Here is an 18,971-nt window from a genome sequence, read left to right on the forward strand (position 1 = left end):
ATTTGATGCATTGTAAACATGCATTACAGATACTTTTCAGTAAACTTGTTTGCATTAAAATGTCACAGTTTGTGTCTTGAAATGATATAATTGACCCTTATATCATGGGTCAAATGTTTTAATAAATGTACATTTTACTAAATGTTTTAGCTAAAAGTGTTTATGTACAGCAGCCTCTTTTAGCCGTGTCCTCAGTCAGTAAAAGTGTTCCTTCACATTGTTGATCATGCTGGGAGATTAACATCCTAAAATGAAGAAAATAACTGAGTCATTGTGCAGAAGAAACCAAAACACACATATGATGTGAGATGAGATACTGTACACTCCAGTGTGCCAGCTGATCAGGTGCATCTCTCTAGTGCTGAAACAATTCATTGTTAATTACAATTAATACTATGAAGGATCAACACATTTTAACTTTGGTCCCTACTCCCTGGCTTAAGGAGAGGGAGAGAGAGAGAGAGGAGAGAGAGAGAGAGAGAGAGAGAGAGAGGAGAGAGAGAGAGAGAGAGAGAGAGAGAGAGAGGTGAAGAGAAGAGAGAGAGGAGAGAGAGAGAGAGAGAGAGAGAGAGAGGAGAGAGAGAGAGAGAGAGAGAGAGAGAGAGAGAGAGAGAGAAGAGAGAGAGCCGAGAGAGAGAGAGAGAGAGCAGCTTTAGCCGAGTCAGCTAGAGAGAGAATGAAGTATTGAGCGCCGTTAGCAAGAAAAAAAGCAGCATAGCAGAATGGTAAGGCTGGCAGCCGTTTTTACATTTACATTTACCGTTTTCATGCGACAGGCTAACTTCTGCTTAAAACTCTGCTTAAACCTTTGTATAAACGTCTTGCCGCAAGTCGCAGACATACTTTAGTGAGCAAATGATATCTTATCCAAACGTGTCTCCAATTCTATTTCCTCGGTCAAACAGACGCACAGACCTGAATGTCTTTATACATGGCACAGGCAGAGTGCAGAGGAGAGAGACAATGGTGTAACCTGGTCGCTACATTTTTTATAGAGTTCTGCATCTACACCTTTGTTATTGGCTGTCCCGAGCACAGCAAAATACGACGAAAAGGGTCAGTGCAGATACAGACAATGCTCCACACTTCTAGTGAGGCATACGTGATGACTGACAGGGATTATTTTTGTATAAGTCCATAGCCTACCTTGGTTTTTCATGGTATGCCTATAATCGCCAACAAATATTTTCTAATTCCAGCTTCTCAACTGTGATGATTTTCTACTTCTCTAACAACAACAAGCTACAGTATCTGAAAACATGTGGTGGGAATTCTTTTACATTTTCTTTCATTTCATAGACTAAACGATTAATCAAAAATCTGCAGAATATTTGACAATGAAAATAATTGTAGGTATAACACAATACAATTCAACAGCACAAATGACAGCCCCAAAAATGACTATAAAGTGTGTTCAAGCACTTGAAGGTACAGTGCTGCTGCATGAATACCAAATAAACTGGTAACTGAGTGTATTGTGGACAAATGAACTGTCCCAACAAAAAAACAAGACATCAGATACAAACATTTTCCAAGATCCAGATGATGTGAATGATATATAAAAAAGAAAGAAGATGACATACCCAGCCAGGTAATTCATCAGCTCCTCCATGTTACATCCAGTTTTGGCACTGCACTCGTAAAACACAGCTTGGTGCTCCTGTATAAACCAGGAAGTAAATAAGCAAACATATACATTTATTTATTTCAAAGGTAATGATCTGTCCTTAGTGTAAATCACTGCGGTGAGGAGTTTGAATATTCAAATGTGCCTCACCTTTGCCAGTCTCTTCCCTTCGCCTGTTGTCACCTCTCTGCTGTTAGTGTCTGCCAGGTCCAGCTTGTTCGCTAGCAGCATCAGCACCGCACCTTCACACATCTTCTCCTGGGATGGACATACAACAGGTTAGAATACATCAACAATGAGGAAAGCTATTACATGATCTACACAGACATCAGACAAAAGGAAAATCAAAGTTGAGATGTATCACTCAGATGGCATTAGTGTCTACAGAGATTCCTATTGCACGGCATCGTCAATCACCTGCATGTGTATTCAAATAGAGACAAACTGTTTTGCATGTTTTTCCATACATTACATCCCCACGTGCTCACCTTCACAGAGTCCATCCACCCTCTCACAGCGGCAAAGGAGGAGGATTGAGTTATGTCATACATGGCAAGGATACCGTCAGCTTTACGGTAGTACTGCTCAGTGATGCTGCGAAATCTGAACAGTGAAAGCAATACGTTAAAAAAAACACCTACAAAAAGCTCAAATGGTATAATTTAAAATAATGTTGAGTTACACATGTAATTATCTGGTGACGTCTGGTAAACATGTAAATAAGCTGTTTTCCATCTGACCTCTCCTGGCCTGCAGTGTCCCACAGCTGTAGAGTGATGGTGGTGGAGCCCAGAGTTAAAGTCTTCATCTGGAAATCTATACCTAGAAGCAACATATACCCAGGGTGTCATTCTTCTCTTATACATACACTGGTTGCATTTGAATAATTGTCAAAGAGTGATCATTAAAGAAAAGCTTACCTACAGTAGCGCTCATTTTACTGTAGAAGTTCCCTGTGCAGTAGTGCTGTATGAAGGAGCTCTTACCCACCCCTGAGTTACCCAGGAATACCACCTTGAACGCTCGCTGAGGACTGACAACTGTGCTCTAAAATTCAGGTAAAGGGACCAAACTTAACATTTAGATGAGTGTCATGTCTTTGTGTTTAAGAGGACGCACATTTAATCTGTGCTCCATCATCGCTGTGCAGATTAAAAATGCCTCAGAGTATCACCTTCATCATTAAAAGGTCTCCAGCTGCTGCACCTGTTAGCAATTTAATGAATTTTTGGATTAATGTATTGGTAGATTTAATAAGTTCCCTACCTGAGTCTGCACCTGTTCAACATTTTCACACCTGACTCTACTTGACGGTTGGTGCCTCTTGGATGAATTTGTCACCTCTGTGTCTTTGTCCTGCTCCAACTGATCTGATGAGCTCAGCTGTCTTCAGAATCAATGAATACACACAATTAGTTGCTTCCCTCGAGCAATTTTCCTTCGCATTACTGCAAAGATGATAAATTTGATATCAGATGCCGTTAGTCATACAAACCTTTTCAATGGCTTGTCTTGCAGTAAGTAGTTACCTATGACTGACCCTTTCTTCTGCAAAGGCTTTGTGACATTTGGAGTCTACAAGGTTTTTGTGGAAAGTGAGGCAGAAGAAATGAGTAGCATTAAGACGTGTATAATACATTTTTTTATGGTGTAAATATACATGCTAGGGTAAGTTTCCAAGGAGCATTAAATGGATGGTTCTGATTTTTTGAAGTGGGGTTGTATTAGGTACTTTCAGCGTATTACCTGCCGTAGCTGGCAGTTGGCACATCCCCAGTTTGGAAAAGCAGAAAGGACAGGCACGCAAGCAAAGCAATGTATTGCTGTGGACGAAGGCAGCGGGTATATTTTAGTCACTTAAAAAACATCAATATCAGTTTAGGTTCATGCTATATTTAGAAAATATTACCACTTTGCCTCGCCGTCAGACAGCTGGGTTTAATTTTATGCAGGGGGATTGAATATGCTCTCTTCAAAGCCACACGACTCCATTGACAAGTCATTTTACTTGCAGGACGCAGGAGTTGCTGGTCTAGTTGCTGGTCTACCACTGCCTTGATTGGTTATTTTGATTGTTTTGTTAGCTCCTAACCCTTTTAAAACACCACAGTAACACAATAACTAACCAACCGATCGAGGCAGCAGTAGACCAGCACCTCCTGTGTTCTGCAATGTAAAATTACAGTTTTTGTCAGTGGAGTCATGTGGCTTTGAAGAGAGAATAGAATGGCTTCAGTTTCCCTCCCATGTAACCTTAAAGAGGGCTGTCTGAAGGCAAGGTAAAGTGGTAATAAATATTCTTAATATAGCATACTTACATACATTCAAAATATTAGGTGTCTAAAATTTGTTTTGCTCCTGCTGTCGTCCACAGCAGTACATTGCTTTGCTTCCGTGTCAGTACGCCTGCCTGCTTCTCCAAACTGGAGCGTGCCGAACATCATCTACTGTGGGTGGAAAACTGTAAGTACCTCATACAACCCCACTTTAAAAAATCAGAACTATCCCTTTCAGTAACACTATATTCTCTGTAGAAATACTAATTGCATCACTCAAGCGGATTAAATAGGTTTATAAAACAAGAATACAACCCAGTGGTGACATTTATTCTGCTGCAAAGAAGTTTAACATCATCATGTATCAGCAATACACTTGTTTGTTTATAAATCATATGACAAGACAAAAAGATACAGGAAATAACCAACAGGTGTTCATTGTGTTGTGGTCATTATGGGTTCTTGAATGAATATTTTATATTCTTTGTCAATTCTTTGACTTTGATCAGGAGGGATTCTTGGAAGACCAAATTTATGTAAAAAAAAACAAAAATCAAAACAAAAACAAAACATAGCTAGTTAGCTTTAGCAAAAATAGCATGTATTTAAGAACGTAGTTGGGATAAAGGTAAACCTGCTAATAGATTATTATTCCTTTACAAATTATGATAAATAAAATGAAGTATTAGTTAAGTAAATACTGACCCACTTGACTTCACCTTCATAAATAGTCACATCTCTCATCTTCATAAATAGTGCTATAAAGTATTATTAATAAACATATAAAACACTCTTTTCCTTAAGTTGGCACACAGAGTAAATGTCTTTTCAACAAAATCCTTCACTTCGCTTCGCTGACCACATCTACAAGAGAAAAACAACAATGCTGACATTGTAAAAATCCCAAATGGGTTCAATGAACAAACATTAAATTAATATATAACTAAACAATAAGAGCTGCTCATATAAATAATGATTGTCCAGAGGAGGCATGAAGCCAATCCAAGACTTAGCTTAGGTTGGATAAACCTGCTGTGTCCACGGGGAGCAAAGGTCTTCACTGAGGTAATAAGTTAATGGCAGAGGAGGAAGGACAGACCGTCTGTGACTAACCCTCTTCTGAGACTGTTGGGCATCTTTCTCATCCCGCAGCCTTTTGTTCATATCCCTGAAACAAAGAGGGAAAATCATTTAGAACCAGAATCACACTGGCTGATATTTAGAGTGGTTAAATCGTAGTACAGACACTTTGAAATAATTAATTTACAGACAATTTTCTCTGACACAATTTGTCTGGAAATTTATTTTAAATTCACGACGAATGAACTTGATTGAAACACCAGACAGCAGCAGTTTGGACTTACCTCAAGAGCTCCAGTTGTCTTAAGAGACTGTCTTTCTCTTTCTGCATATTACTTGACACCTTCATCACGTTTCTACAATGAAGCAACAAAAGATTATTAAAGATTGGCCCAAGTTGGGGACTGACTTATACGGGGTGGCACGTAGTTTGTGCACACACACGTTGTAATAACCCTTAACTCTTTACGTTCCAGCTGGACACTGGCGGGCCCACCGACTATTGTCTTTCAGAGGCTGTAGTGAGCTCAGTAGTAAATCTAGGGAAGTTGTTTGTTGAATACCTTCGGTTAGTTTTCGTTTGTAAAGTTTTATGAGGCTGCGATTACCCCAGAGGTCACAACAGCTCATTTTATACAGTGAGCTCAAGTTTCAAAAAATGCTCTCACTACAATGAAGTGGCTGCTATGGGGACTAACATCATCACACATGAATACAACTGAGCTCATTGAATCCACAAGAGTCTCAGCTTTCAAGTTAGACCCAATTTCTGCAATTCAAGGTTTATGTACATCAGTATGCAGCAGGACAAATGACACATTTGTACTGCATGACTTCACTGCATGTTTTCTGCCCCAAACCGTCATTTCATTCATATCTTGAGGTCAGAGGTCAAGGGACCCCTTTGATAATGGACATGCCAGTTTTTCCATTGCCCAGGCCATCCCCTAGAAACAACCCTGCTGTGCACGCGCTCTCTCTCTCTCTTGCCATTGAGCGTGAGCCGGGGAGGAGAGGAGGAGCTGACTTTACTGTGTGTTTACAAACATTGATTGATACATTCTACATATTACACCTTTAAATAAACTTCTGGCAGTGTTGCAAATATTATCAGATCAGCTGCCAGGGACACTGAGAACCAAGTCCAAATCGTTTTTTGTTTTTTTCCCCACATTTGCGCTGAAATAAAGTAGTATTAATTTCAGCCCAACCACAAAAAGATGGATTCTAGTCATGACATAAATTTCTGAACTTGGGACATTCAAGCAGCATCCTCTTGTGCCACTCACCTCTGTCTGGCCACTTGTTCGTGGGCAGCGCTGACCTGCAGCATGCTGAGCTGTCCCAGAGCGGCCTGCAGCTGCTCTCTGCTGCTCTCCACCTGCTCCTGTAACTGGATGTTGAGGCTCCGCAGCTGTTGGTTCTGCTCCTTGATGTTTGCCTGTTCACAGCTCAGCTGCCGGATTCTGGTCTCCAGCTTAAAAATACATGTCCCGTTGATTCACTCAATTAACTTAAACTCTTTAGATATAACATTAGCACTATTTGGATGCCTACCTCTTTCTGTTTGGCCAGAGTAGTCTCCAACTCTTGCTCCTGTATCTTCAGCTCCTTCTCAAGTTGTTGCCCTCTCTGCTTGTGTCCGATACTGTCCTTGATTACACAGTACATTCATTAAATGCAGTTATGATGATCACTTCGTTAAATGGCACAAAGGCTGGACTTAATAGCACACGTCTGAACCTGAGCAAGGCGTTTCTCTCTCTCGTCTCTGATTTGGTTTTCCATTTCTTCATATATGGACCGAACGACCTGATCATGTTCATTCTCCCGTCTAAAACAGACAAAGATTACAGCTGAATGATTAGAAAACTCAACGCAATCTGAATAATCACATATGCATAGTGCATAATGAATTGTTACATATGAAGAGGACAGTGGGAGCAAGATTGGACCTGCATAGAGCTTGTTCCAGACTATCTCTCTCTCTGATGGAGTCCTGTAAATGGGACACTGCGTGGATCAGGACGCTGTCTAGGACACTCAGCAGCTCGGGTCTGTCTCTCTGGAGTTCACACCACAGAGAAGAGAGCTCCTGCTGACTGTCACACAACACACAATTGTTAAAGCATAATTTAACCTTAACAGCACATCACTCACTTACATCACAAAAAGGCGCTGGGTTTCAATGATAAACTGTATATATATGTATATATATCAGTATCTGTGCATTAAGCATCTCGATTCCTGTAAAAATGATCCAGCTCAATGGTTTTTGCAGTTTCAGCTCAAGAAACTATAAACATTTTTTGTTAGTGATCTTACTTTTTGAAGAGTTTATCAGCTCCCAGCTCCATTAGTATGTTTACGAATCTAACTGCAGGGGGGTCCTGGGACAAGTCCACCTGGTCTGAATCCTCTTCTGCTTCATCTTGACTCAGCTCAGACGTGTCCTCCAGCCCCACAAACACACCTGCACAGACGGAGAGAAGCACAGAGGATTTGGCTTAAAGTGGACGACAGATGTTTTGCGAATGAACAGTGAAGTGAATTTTGGCCTTAAATTACACAAAACCCTACGCTCACCAAGTCCTGTGTTGAACTCGGCAGGAGTAAGGAATCCATTGCTCTCGCGGTCCAGACTGTCAAACACTGTCTCCAGCTGTTCAGGGGACAGCGGCAACTCCACTTGTAACCTCTGAACAGAAGATGAAGATGAAGATGGAAAGTTCAAGACTCTACAGTTGGCCTAAATGTTGTTATTCTACCACATTGGCTGCTCACCTGCATATCCCGTTTTGTGATGAACCCTTTCCCCTCTTTGTCACACAGCACAAAAAGCTCCTTGGCCTTGCCCATGGTCTCTGCCAGTGGGCTTACTGGCACTGACTCCCTGGTTCTGGGTGAAGTCAGTGGACTACGTGTACTGCAGCCCGGTCTGGGGCTCCCAGCTGATAGACCCCGCGGTCTGGGAATCATTGGTACTACCTCACCACTGCCTTCACCCACCAGCACTTCACCATTATTCAGCCACTTAGACATTACTGCACACAAAGAGAGGTGAACGAGTATGGGTGGGGAGTTGGTGTGTTTTTCATGAAGTATAATACACACTTGAGGATAAAATATAAATGAATTATAAATACTTGATTTATTCTGAAATATTGTTATTTTTTATTGTTCAGAATTTGACAGAATATCCACTGTGGCTATACCACTGCTGTACAAAAAAACAGTGAGCCATATTAGAGAACAGTAACCATTGTGTCAGAAGAGAAGATTTCAACAATGTTTTCTTGGGGCTATAGGATTAAAAAATGAATAGGAAGTGTAGAGGCCACAGCTTTGAATGACTTCAGCACGTCTGCGCCCACAGGACATCACTAGTTTCTCACACTGCGCTGGTTTGATCTTGGTCTGTTCTTCTTCAGTCTCTTCTGCAGTTCAGAAACTGTAGTGGGTTTTTTAACCATTACTTTGTTGCAAAGGATTTTACAGAGATTCTCTACGGGGTTTAGATCTGGACTCTAACACTTCCTCCCCAAATTTAACCGACTTTGTTAGACACTTGGGTTCAGTCGTTCCCCAGTCCGACACCGGATTTAATGTTTCCCATCAGACCCAAATAAATTGAGCTACATGGCAGGGTGAATGCAAATGTTTAAGTAAACCTCCTTCAGCAACATGTAATACCTCCACTGCCAATGTCTCCCAATCGGCTGCAATTTTCATGCAAGGCAATTCCCCCTGTCCCACTGCAAAACAGGTTACACAGTTCCTTGAAGCTAAGAATATTGAAACAATGAAATGGATAAACCAAATCAGAATAAACCAAGTATAAATAATTTGTTCTCTAATTTTGATCTCCAGTGAACTTGTCGACCCCTCAGTTTGTCATTTGTTATTGAACGCTTCACTTTCTTTGTCCTGAGTCATGAGAAGTAGAGCTGAAATGTGACACATTAATTAACAAATAATCCGAACCTGTTTTGATAATAGGTTAATTAAAATGCCAACCACCGAATCTTTGTTCCAGTTGCTCAAATGAGAGGATTTTTTTTTTTTCTTGGTCATAAATCATTGTAAAATAGTCTTTGAATGTTTTACTTGTGGCCAAAAAAAAGAAGATTTAAAAGCACCAATGGGGACTTGATGGTGCGATAAGCAATTTTCCCCTATTTTTGAAATTTTATGAACTAAACAAATTGAAAGAATAAACTAACTTTTTAGACAGTTCTAATGAGATGTTGACGTATTTCAAAAGTGTAAAAGTTATCTATTTCTGGATACAACCAGAGACATTCATGTTTACTTTCTTGATGAACCAGAATTAGCTAAAAGACACTCTGAATCTTCAATCTTAATGCTGCAAGATCTTGTGAGACGCTGGCCCTACAGGTCCTCCCTTGCCAAACATGAAGTGCAGAACAAACTAAGCTCTGACTGTACACATTATCTACAGCTGCTGGGATCAGGTGTCTGACGTGTCTACACTCAATAATGCATTACTGTTTAAAGTATCCAATACGGCAGCATGTTATTTTACATATTTCTGTTAAAAAAAAAGTTAATATCCCTAGGCAAGGCAAAGCATACATTCTTAGCTTCATGCAGCAAAACCAGTTTCACTCCCTGTTTATTTAGAGGAGGGAAATGTAAATAAATGAGATGATGCCACTGCTAGCGCCCATGACTGTGCACCAGGATGTGCAGCGGGTAAAAAACAGGATGGTGTCATGTGAGAAGAGTTGGTGTGTACTCGAAGGGGAGGGCAGATGGGGAAAGGAGATGCAAATAAAGCATTTTCAGGTGTTTACATGGTCAGAATTACCACATTTGCAAACAGATTTTAAGCTTAAGAACTATGGGGAAAAAATGTCCTCAGTATCTCCATGAACGTTCATAAAACAGTGATTTATGACAGATACAAGCATCTAGCAAGGTCTTCAGGTTAGATGGCATTTCTATTAAACAGGAAGAACATAGATGGTTACATTTCAATATAATTAGATATAGATTATAAGATATTTCTGAAGGTTTTCCCACTGAACTTAAATCTGTGTCAGTGTTAAATACAATATAACCTCTCCTTCCTATCTCTCCAGTGCAATATGATCATAAACTCAATACCTAAAAAGTATGCACTGATAATAGCTAGTAAAGCATCTTGCTGATGATCTATGAAGAACAAAACTTATAACAGAAGAGATATACTAGGATCCCAGATAAGGGACTTTGTAAACATTATATGTGAAGGATTTTGTATGTCAGTCCGCCAACAGCAACGCCAAAGGTCAGATAAACTTACACGCCTAACACCATTTAGCAAGGTCGGTGTGAGAAGCAAGGTGGAGTCTCTCTCACATTCAGGGAAAGTAAGTTTACAACATGTTGTACACTACAAACCTGTCTGTCACACTTCAAAAAGCCCTACACTTTCTTTCTGCCTGCCTGACAGTGAGAACATATGGTGGTTGAAAACAAACAGTGTGACAGCTCTTATCATAAAGTTAAACAGACAGTTTGTAAAAAAAAATGCAGATTGGGGGTTAGAAAGTTTGACTGTGACTCAGCTCTAAAAAAAACCTACAGTGAATAAAATGGCTTACATGCGACTACATTTTCTTGTAGCTTCTGAGGTAACCAAAATCAGAAGAATGACATGTACATGTATTATTAAAGGAGAAAATAACCTCACACAACCGGTCGTTAATGCGCCACAGCGGGAGAAGTGAACATACACGCTGTTTTCACATCTCTAATTGACTCACACTACTCTATTTTATATCAATTCAGCGAAATTGTAGAAACTTTTAACTACTCACCTGCTGGTGCACTGGACGCAGGTGCCCACTACCTCCGCTCTGCTCACAGCACCTCAGTCACGTACTGACGTCAGCCGCTGGGTGGCGGTACGCGCCCTGTGTGATGGAAGGTTACCGTAATGTTTGATGTAGCCGGTTAAAGGCGCACACACTCTTCTCAGCCTAAATGTGTTTTGATTTGTCTCAAACACTCAACATACGGCGGTGGAAGAAGTACTCAGAAACGTTACTTAAGTCAAAGTAGTAATAACACACTAAAAATACTCTGCTACAAGTAAAAGTCCTGCATTCAAAATGTTACTTACTGTAGGAAAAAGTACAACAGTATTAACATCCAAATGTAAGTTCTCATTATGCAGAATGGCCCATTTCATAATATTCTATTATCAGACTGTAATTATTGATATATTTGTGTAGATATCATTTTAAGGTGGCAGCTGATAAAGGTGTAGATCATTGTATTTACTTTACTGCTGTGTAACGCAATCTATTACAACATGTCATTCTATTTGTTTATAATATTTTGTATGAATAATATTTATCTGTAAAGTAACTAGTAACTAATGTTACCAAATACATGTGGTGGGGTAAAAAGTAAATGTAGTGGAGTAGAAGTATAAAGTAGATGAAATGGAATTACTCAAGTAAAGAACAAGGACCTCAAAATTGTACTTAAGTGCAGTACTTGAGTAAATGCAGCCTACTGCGTTACTTCCCACCTCTGTGTACAACAATAAACGGACTAAAATGCTAATATATATATATATATATATATATATATATATATATATATATATATATATAAATTTATATATATATATATATCTATATATATAAATTTATATATATATATATATATATATATATATATATTCAATTTATCAATTTAATTTAATTGCTTTCACTTACACACAGCAGCTACTTTTCTAGTACCATTTAGGAAATAACAGAGCCATAGAAAGCAATACAACGATTAAATGTACCGTAATCTCTCTAGTTTTTGTATTTTCTATAGAACCTATACGTCCGTTATTACGGTAGAAAGGAGCGTTACCATGGCATTAACGGAAATGCATGCTGAAAAGCAGAGGTGGAGGCTCCAAGTGGATAGTAGCACAGTTTGCCTTGAAAAGTAGGACTATTTAGTGGTTCTTTTTGTTCCTGGGCAGCTTATTTTTATTCTTCATGCGTTTTTCTCCTGGTAAGTAGGTGTTACATGGTGTTTGTGAAGCTTATTTAAACAACAGTGAGCAGAGTCGATGTTGTGATGGTTAAACGTGTCTGCGGGGAGCTCCTCGAACTTAAAAATCTGAGTCGAGCCGCTGCCAACCGAGTGTGTCTGTTGTTGAAATTAGCCTGCGAAACATTAGTAACTCGATTATCCGTCTCCAGGATTATCTGCAGCCAGCACTAGATAACATTTGGCTACCGTCGTGGGTAGATTAGATGCGTGAAAAGGGACTGTGTCACAACAACACGGGAGCGGTGTCCGCGTAACGTTAGGTGAAAGTAATCTGTAATGCCAGTTTTGACCTCGCCACGCTTGCCTGTGTAACATCTTGAGTAGGTTGGGTTTACTGCGGCAGAAGACACGTTACATCAACCCTCATCTGCGCTGGAGATGGCTGCAGGGCAAAGATATGTTGCTTCACAGTTTTTCTGTTCTTCCCAGCAGCAAACGAGGAGACTTTCCACGGCAAAGGTGACAACGTGCAGCATGAGGGATGATCTCAAACATCTAATCTGACATCTTGGACTTCTTCCTGCAATCATCACGAAGAAAATTTACCCTCTGAGGAACAAAGAGCAAACAGCATGTTTTTGAACAGAGGGACAAACCGGAGTGAAGAAACCCCAAAGCAATAGAAAATTAAAGGGAAAAGACACCAGTTTCTGGCTATGATTGGACAACTTGTGAAGTCAGTACCGTCTGCCTGCTTATCTTTGCAGTGTTTTTGTACTCCAGCATGTAGGGGGTGAATCTGCACTAAATAGACTAGATAGTGTCAACATCAAGTACCTGCTTTTTTGCAAGTGTTAAAGAAACAAACCCAGAAGCAAGGGGGTGAATACACTGTAAGGTTTGGTGGTTTTCAGGACTGCCCCTGAAGATGCTCCAGACCGGCAACTACTCACTGGTGCTGCTGATCCAGCTGACACTGTTGGCCTATGATCTCTTTGTCAACTCCTTCAGTGAACTTCTGAGAGGAGCGCCTGTGATCCAACTTGTGCTTTTCATGTAAGACACTGAACCGCATGCTAAAATGATGAGATGACTTATCAAACATTAGTCAAGTTGTTAAAGAATTCAGCTGATTGAGTTAAATTTTAACAACAATTTGTTCAAGTTCCTTTACTTCTTATTCAATATTTTATACGTCATATAATTATTAAAAATTGGGATTTTATATAATAAGCAGTGGCTCTCATTTGGGAGAGAGGGGCTAAAGTAAATATGATTAATGTTGAAAATAGCACCAATTGATGTTTAATAATCAAATCCCCAGACTGATTAAACTATCAGCCAACCAGGTATTTCCTAGAGATTTACATTACTCAGATACTTACACACACTTTACTTAACTCATAGAAAGTCTTTACATTTTTTTTGGTTTATCATCTTTGCGGCTGTAAATCAAAATTATTAATTTTCTTATGCTTTTTCAGTAACTGGTAACCATCAAGACTCCTTCACTTTTGTTTAATTATTTTCAGTGCAGCTGCTCCAATGTCTATATAATACTAAATATATATTTTTTAGACGAACAATTTATATCCCATTACTTTGTCTGGTCAGTGATTGAAGCCATCATAACTAGAGTAACTTTTTTTTACGAGTCAGTACCATACAGGTTCTGTATTCATTTATTCTTCCTGTGTTTAGAAAACTGATAATGTGCCAGTCCTGCGCAGCACCCTTCTTTTTGACATGGTCACATACACTTTGTTTACTTCGTCAGAAACCAATATTACAAATAAACCAGTAAAATCTGTGTCCACAGCATCCAGGACATTGCCATCTTGTTCAACATGATCATCATTCTGCTGATGATGTTCAACACCTACGTGTTCCAGGTCGGCCTGGTGTCCCTGCTGCTGGAGAAGTTCAGGGCTCTGCTGATCTTCTCGGCTCTTTATCTGACCCTCAGCATCTGCTTCCACTGCTGGGTGTTGGTAAGCTCACACTAAATCAAAACGGTCACATTTTAACTGAGTGAAATACTGATGTAACCAATGTCGTCTTATATCAGAGCAACTGTGCACAATGTTGATCCATGCAAACTATACCTGATGATTATAATCTTTTTCCTAGAACCTTAGATGGCTCGAGTCAAACCGCTTTGTTTGGACGGACGGTCTTCAAGCTCTTTTTGTTTTCCAGAGAACAGGTAATAGGTTAAACAATTCACATTTTCCAGCATAATCAAGCTATTTTTCGTAGTCATTGAGTAACTGTACTTCTGTCTGTTAACAGCGGCAGTGTTGTATTACTACCTATACAAACTAACAGCAGAGTGTATGGGAGACCCAAGACTGTATGAGGACTCTCTGTGGCTGCGGGACGCCTTCGCCAAAGCTCGTCAGTGAAGAAGAGACCATGTGGAGAGAGACTTAAAGGGATCTGCGAAGAAAGGCCCTTCTGACATTATAACACCAGCTGTCTTCATTAGCTTTTATGACATTTGGACTATTTGTACATTTAAAGAAGAAAACAAATAGTTAAGGATGAAGATGAGTCTCAGTTTGTGTTTACTGGCTCTTCGTAGCCAAGAGGGCAGTCAGTTAAATGGTTTACAGTAGCAGGTATGCCAGCCATAGCAGTATTGTATTAATCAGGATTGTGTCTGGTAATCTATGTGGCCTTTGTAAATCAATTTGAGTTGCACACAGAATGCAACACATTTGTTAAAAGTTTATGAAGAGCTGTTGCTGATGGCAGGTCTGTTTTACTGTACAATCAAATGTACCATTTGTAGAACACATAGTAGTAGTTTTGTTATTCCCCCGCATAGGAGGAAACCTTATGGTTTATTTTGCCTTATGTAAGGTTAGCATGTGCTGTTTACATGGTTAATGTCATTTTAAATTGGCCAATTTTCATGTGAAACCCAGTTGTTTTTGAGTGGGGATCTTTGAATTGCGTTCCCGCCGTTTTTATTAAATAATCCTTCTCTAATCCCGATGTAATCCTTCATCACTAGGGTAATCAGTATTATCCTGTAGACAAGGTGAAACAGTTTGTGCTATTTTTAACACAAAGATTAATCAGGGATTGGGTTTTAGGCGCCACTCGTGAAAAACACCATAAATAGTCCACAGTGTGTCAAAATAACCTTCTAATCTCAAGAACTCAACAGGTCAGGTTCAATGAACTTCAGGTCTCATCTAAATAAAAGTATTATTAACATTTTATAAAGCTGTTCAAATCTACGAGATACATGGATTATTCTAATCATTGCAGATATTAGGCTGAACAAAGAAAGACACCAAAACTTGTACAAATCCCCTTTACTTGTGACCAGAAAACCAGAGTCCATACTATTCCAAAATGTCGTCAGTGCAGTCCAATTAAATCCAGTCTGTTGTGTGTGATGTCCTTCGCTCCACTGGAATGTGTCATATTCTTTCAAAACAGTCACGCGAAACTGCAAGGAACGAGGGAACAAAGTTAACCACCACAAAACTGTTTCAGGGATTAAATCTAAAAACTAATAGACCGTGACAAGATTTTAAAATTTACCTTCATACGTAGATGCCAACCCAGAGAAGTAGGAACAGCACACCGAAGCCCATGAAAAGTGAAGCAACAAGGGAAATCAGCAGCTCTTTGTAGACGTCCCTGGTGTATTTCGTTGATGTCACCTCGTAGCTGAAGAGAAGTTAAGGGCCGACTCTTAAAAAAGTGCAACCAGCAGCCAAGTTCTGAGCTCTCTGCCAAATCTAACGCCTCTTCCTGCGTCACTTACCATGCAGCCGTCCATAGCGTACTTCACAATTTGGCCATTTTATGCAAATGTTACATACTGAGATTTCACCTTTGTCTTATTTCTAGAGACAAAGGAGGAAGACGCTTTTCAGATGTTTCTAAAAGATGTGCCAAATAAGATACAAATCATTACAATATTGTTTTTAAGGAATAGTTTTTTGGAAAAGGTGCTCCCCAGCTTTCTTGCCAAGAGTTAAATTACAAGACCGACCACTCTTCCAGACTCTTAAGACACGGCCTACCCACAGAAATGAACGAGAGCAGAACAGCCATTCCCATTCATATGAAAAGAGCAGGGAGGTCAGAGCGGTGGTCACTGTTATTATATTTATTGTGTATATTCTGCGTCGATCGTTGATTGTATCTTTAAATGGTTTAATTTGTGTCCATCAGCATGTATTGCATTATGATGTACAAGTTAAGCCTCAATCTCATATCTAGAAATCACTGAGTGAAAATTAATGTTAATTAAGACAATTTCTGCATGAACTGAATGTAGTTCATATTTCTTAAATAGTTTGTGCATCTATCCCTAAGTCTGTAAAGTGCCATGTTTGGATGCACAACAGACAGTTTGGGTAACACTTTTATCATTCACCTTGATTTTCTCTTGCAAGCATTGCTCACCTGGGAATTTGTTTAAAAATATTTTGATAAATATACTAACTTTCTTACTCTCAGCAATGAACTCTGCAAGCTTGGTGTTATTGTTATAATAAAACCATGGGTTGAGCTATGAAAATAAGTCCCATGTTGTAATAAATAGGGTTTACCATTTAAATTCCCCTCTGTGCTCAAATGAGTGGACATCCGTGGGTGCCTGGAAGATAAAAAACCTAATGGTTGTATAGTTTGCTTATTATGCTCAAGTAAGCTTGGCTTCAACATGTACTGACTTTCCTAATCTTGTACGGTTTTACTGTAGGTTACTGCGTATTTTGCAGCAGCCTGAATGTATCTGGTATGATGGCCATGTTAACCGCATACACAGTGTTGTTATGTGGAACAAGCAGTGGAAGGATACACGAAGAACCAGGCGGTGAAGAACATGCCGATGGCCAGCAGGACGACAGTGAGGTGGGGGAACACAGCCGGGTTCACCGGGCTGGTGTATCTGGTCATAGCCTCGAGTTCCTGCAGAGAGTTAAGATACAAGCAGGTTAGGCGAGCTAATCATGGTTGGAAACGTATTTATTTTGTTTAAATGAAGCGGTTAAATTAATGAATTTGACATGAGAAGCTAACTTTGCTTTGCTAATCTGCAAATCTTTTATTTAACAAAGCATCATTTCGCAAAGAAAACGCACTGTTTTGAAAGTGAAATTGTGAATAACGTGTACAGATAAACCGCAGTATTGTATTTTAACATTCGCACGTCTATAAACGAGATGAAGATGAGTACTTCTACCATTTTAGCGATGAAGCGGAGCCCTTGTTTCTGGTCCAAGATGATAAGGCCACGTACTGACTAGCACTTCCTGGTTCTTTCGTGACGTACAGTGACGTCGCTTTGCTGTGGCGTAACCCTCAGTTTAGACTCTCAGGCGCTAAATGTAATGAGGCTGCATACAAATCTGGTTCAAAGAATGTGATTCCACTCTGTAGCTTTTTCTAGGAAAGAAGACACTCCTCCATATTTTACAAGATTATTGGGCATGATCTTAAGTATATACCAAGTAAAATACTTTTTAGAAGGGCAGATTACTGAATGGGTGTACCGGGTACAGGCCCAGGGGCCCAGGGATTTAGGGGTCCCAGACTCACATAATGTTGCTGAGATAAAAACAACACAAAAGGACCACAAAAAGAGACGCTAAATAACTGAAAGTAGATGCAACACCATTAAAAACATACACGTAACACAAAACGACCCCACAGAAGAGTAAAACCACTAAAAATCGGTGCAAAACGCCTAAATAAAAACACAAACCTACTACTACAAGGGGACGTAAAATTACCACAAAGGGACACAACATAAGAAAGTCGACTGTCTGAGTTTGGAGGTCTTGTTATCAGGCTGTTAAGTCGTGACATAACACCCTTTCAAAATATGATTTGCGTTCCGAGCCTCGTATTTCTACAACGCCACAGTGCCAAGTTCCCCGTTGTTTGAACAGATCTGAGGTTTTTGTTTTAAACATAATTGTCATTTACCTATTTATCGAGGAAAAAGGTGTCTAACTGACGAAAGAGGCGATCGTAATTGTTCACGTTTAGCAGTTGTCTGTTTTGTTTCAGCCGGGGGCTCTTTCAGGTCTGTGCACAGGGGCCCGTTGTCTCAAAATCCATCCATGTCTGAAAGGTTATTTAAAGGTGTGTTTTTTATAATGATGAACAATGACTAAAACTATAAATATAACAATCACATCTCTATTTTTCATTCACTTAGGTGAAATTGAAGCGTAGAAGTAATGGAGGTTCACTTTCAATGAATGCACAAACACTTCCGTGACCTGTCGCACACTTCTTATCAGAGGGAAAGGAAGCTTCTCAAGTTTCCTTGTATCGACGACACTCCGCTACCTGAAAGGCTAATATGAAGGCAGAGTTTACCTTCATCCATCACCTTAAAGACCTTAAAGACAAATACTCCACTGCCATCTAATGGAGGGATTGGGCAATTGAGCTCATGAAGCAATTTGACAAACACAACAGAAAGTTCAATCACAAATTTATTTTACTACATGCATTTACACATTTTTGACAAAAGGTTTGAAAATGTAATGATAAAATGGGCTAAAAGGATAAAGTAGTGATATTAAAGTACTCAATGAGTTTTAGTGTTATGGCATTTTCTCTCGACAACAAATAGTGCTAAAATTAGAAGTGTGTGTGTGTGTGTGTGTGTGTGTGTGTGTGTGTGTGTGTGTGTGTGTGTGTGTGTGTGTGTGTGTGTGTGTGTGTGTGTGTGTGTGTGTGTGTGTGTGTGTGTGTGTGTGTGTGTGTGTGTGTGTGTGTGTGTGTGTGTGTGTGTGTGTGTGTGTACATGCTTGTCAATCATTTCTGGGCTCCATTAGCCAAAAGTTAATATATTATGGATAATGCAACAACCCACAAAAAAAATATCAACTATAAAACAATATGATAAAACACATCAGATAAAAAGGAGCACTGGTAGTAACAAAATTAAGCTATACAGTTACATGTAATGCAGTTCTGCCAGAGTATTTGAAAAC

At 39.6% G+C, this 18,971-nt stretch overlaps 3 protein-coding genes across 3 annotated transcripts; 1 reads left to right on the forward strand and 2 right to left on the reverse strand.

Annotated features, from left to right (window-relative positions):
- Window positions 1–105: 105 nt before the first annotated feature.
- cracr2b (calcium release activated channel regulator 2B) lies at window positions 106–8,025 on the reverse strand (the record flags this gene model as incomplete). Its single annotated transcript, XM_083917391.1, has 17 exons — window positions 106–245; window positions 1,584–1,660; window positions 1,778–1,885; window positions 2,116–2,230; window positions 2,368–2,449; window positions 2,548–2,674; window positions 2,894–3,014; window positions 3,123–3,202; window positions 5,017–5,071; window positions 5,268–5,339; window positions 6,273–6,460; window positions 6,541–6,636; window positions 6,727–6,817; window positions 6,939–7,085; window positions 7,309–7,456; window positions 7,570–7,681; window positions 7,768–8,025. The coding sequence occupies 17 exons, from the start codon at window positions 8,023–8,025 to the stop codon at window positions 161–163; spliced, it is 1,962 nt and encodes a 653-aa protein (XP_083773517.1). The 3' UTR covers window positions 106–160.
- A 4,831-nt stretch (window positions 8,026–12,856) lies between these two features.
- tmem138 (transmembrane protein 138) lies at window positions 12,857–14,396 on the forward strand (the record flags this gene model as incomplete). The annotated part of the gene is made up of 4 exons (XM_083916994.1): window positions 12,857–13,047; window positions 13,811–13,982; window positions 14,122–14,197; window positions 14,284–14,396. Exons 1-4 carry the CDS (start codon window positions 12,920–12,922, stop codon window positions 14,394–14,396), a joined length of 489 nt encoding a protein of 162 aa, XP_083773120.1. The 5' UTR covers window positions 12,857–12,919.
- A 913-nt stretch (window positions 14,397–15,309) lies between these two features.
- Window positions 15,310–17,275, reverse strand: tmem258 (transmembrane protein 258). Its single transcript, XM_083916316.1, has 4 exons — window positions 17,204–17,275; window positions 16,820–16,929; window positions 15,550–15,678; window positions 15,310–15,454 (listed from the first exon to the last, which is right to left on the reverse strand). Exons 1-3 carry the CDS (start codon window positions 17,204–17,206, stop codon window positions 15,552–15,554), a joined length of 240 nt encoding a protein of 79 aa, XP_083772442.1. The 5' UTR covers window positions 17,207–17,275; the 3' UTR covers window positions 15,310–15,454; window positions 15,550–15,551.
- Window positions 17,276–18,971: the final 1,696 nt, after the last annotated feature.

This window comes from Echiichthys vipera (genome assembly GCF_963691815.1).
Source record: "Echiichthys vipera genome assembly, chromosome: 7".
In the NCBI taxonomy this organism is placed as follows: Eukaryota; Metazoa; Chordata; class Actinopteri; order Perciformes; family Trachinidae; genus Echiichthys; species Echiichthys vipera.

What these genes read in the sequence shown, in the direction of transcription:
- tmem258 (XM_083916316.1), bottom strand. An exon ending in TTCACCGCCTGGTTCTTCGT is followed by an intron (nt 15,679 to 16,819) that starts GTATCCTTCCAC and finishes ACTTCTCTTCAG; the next exon opens with CTACGAGGTGACATCAACGA.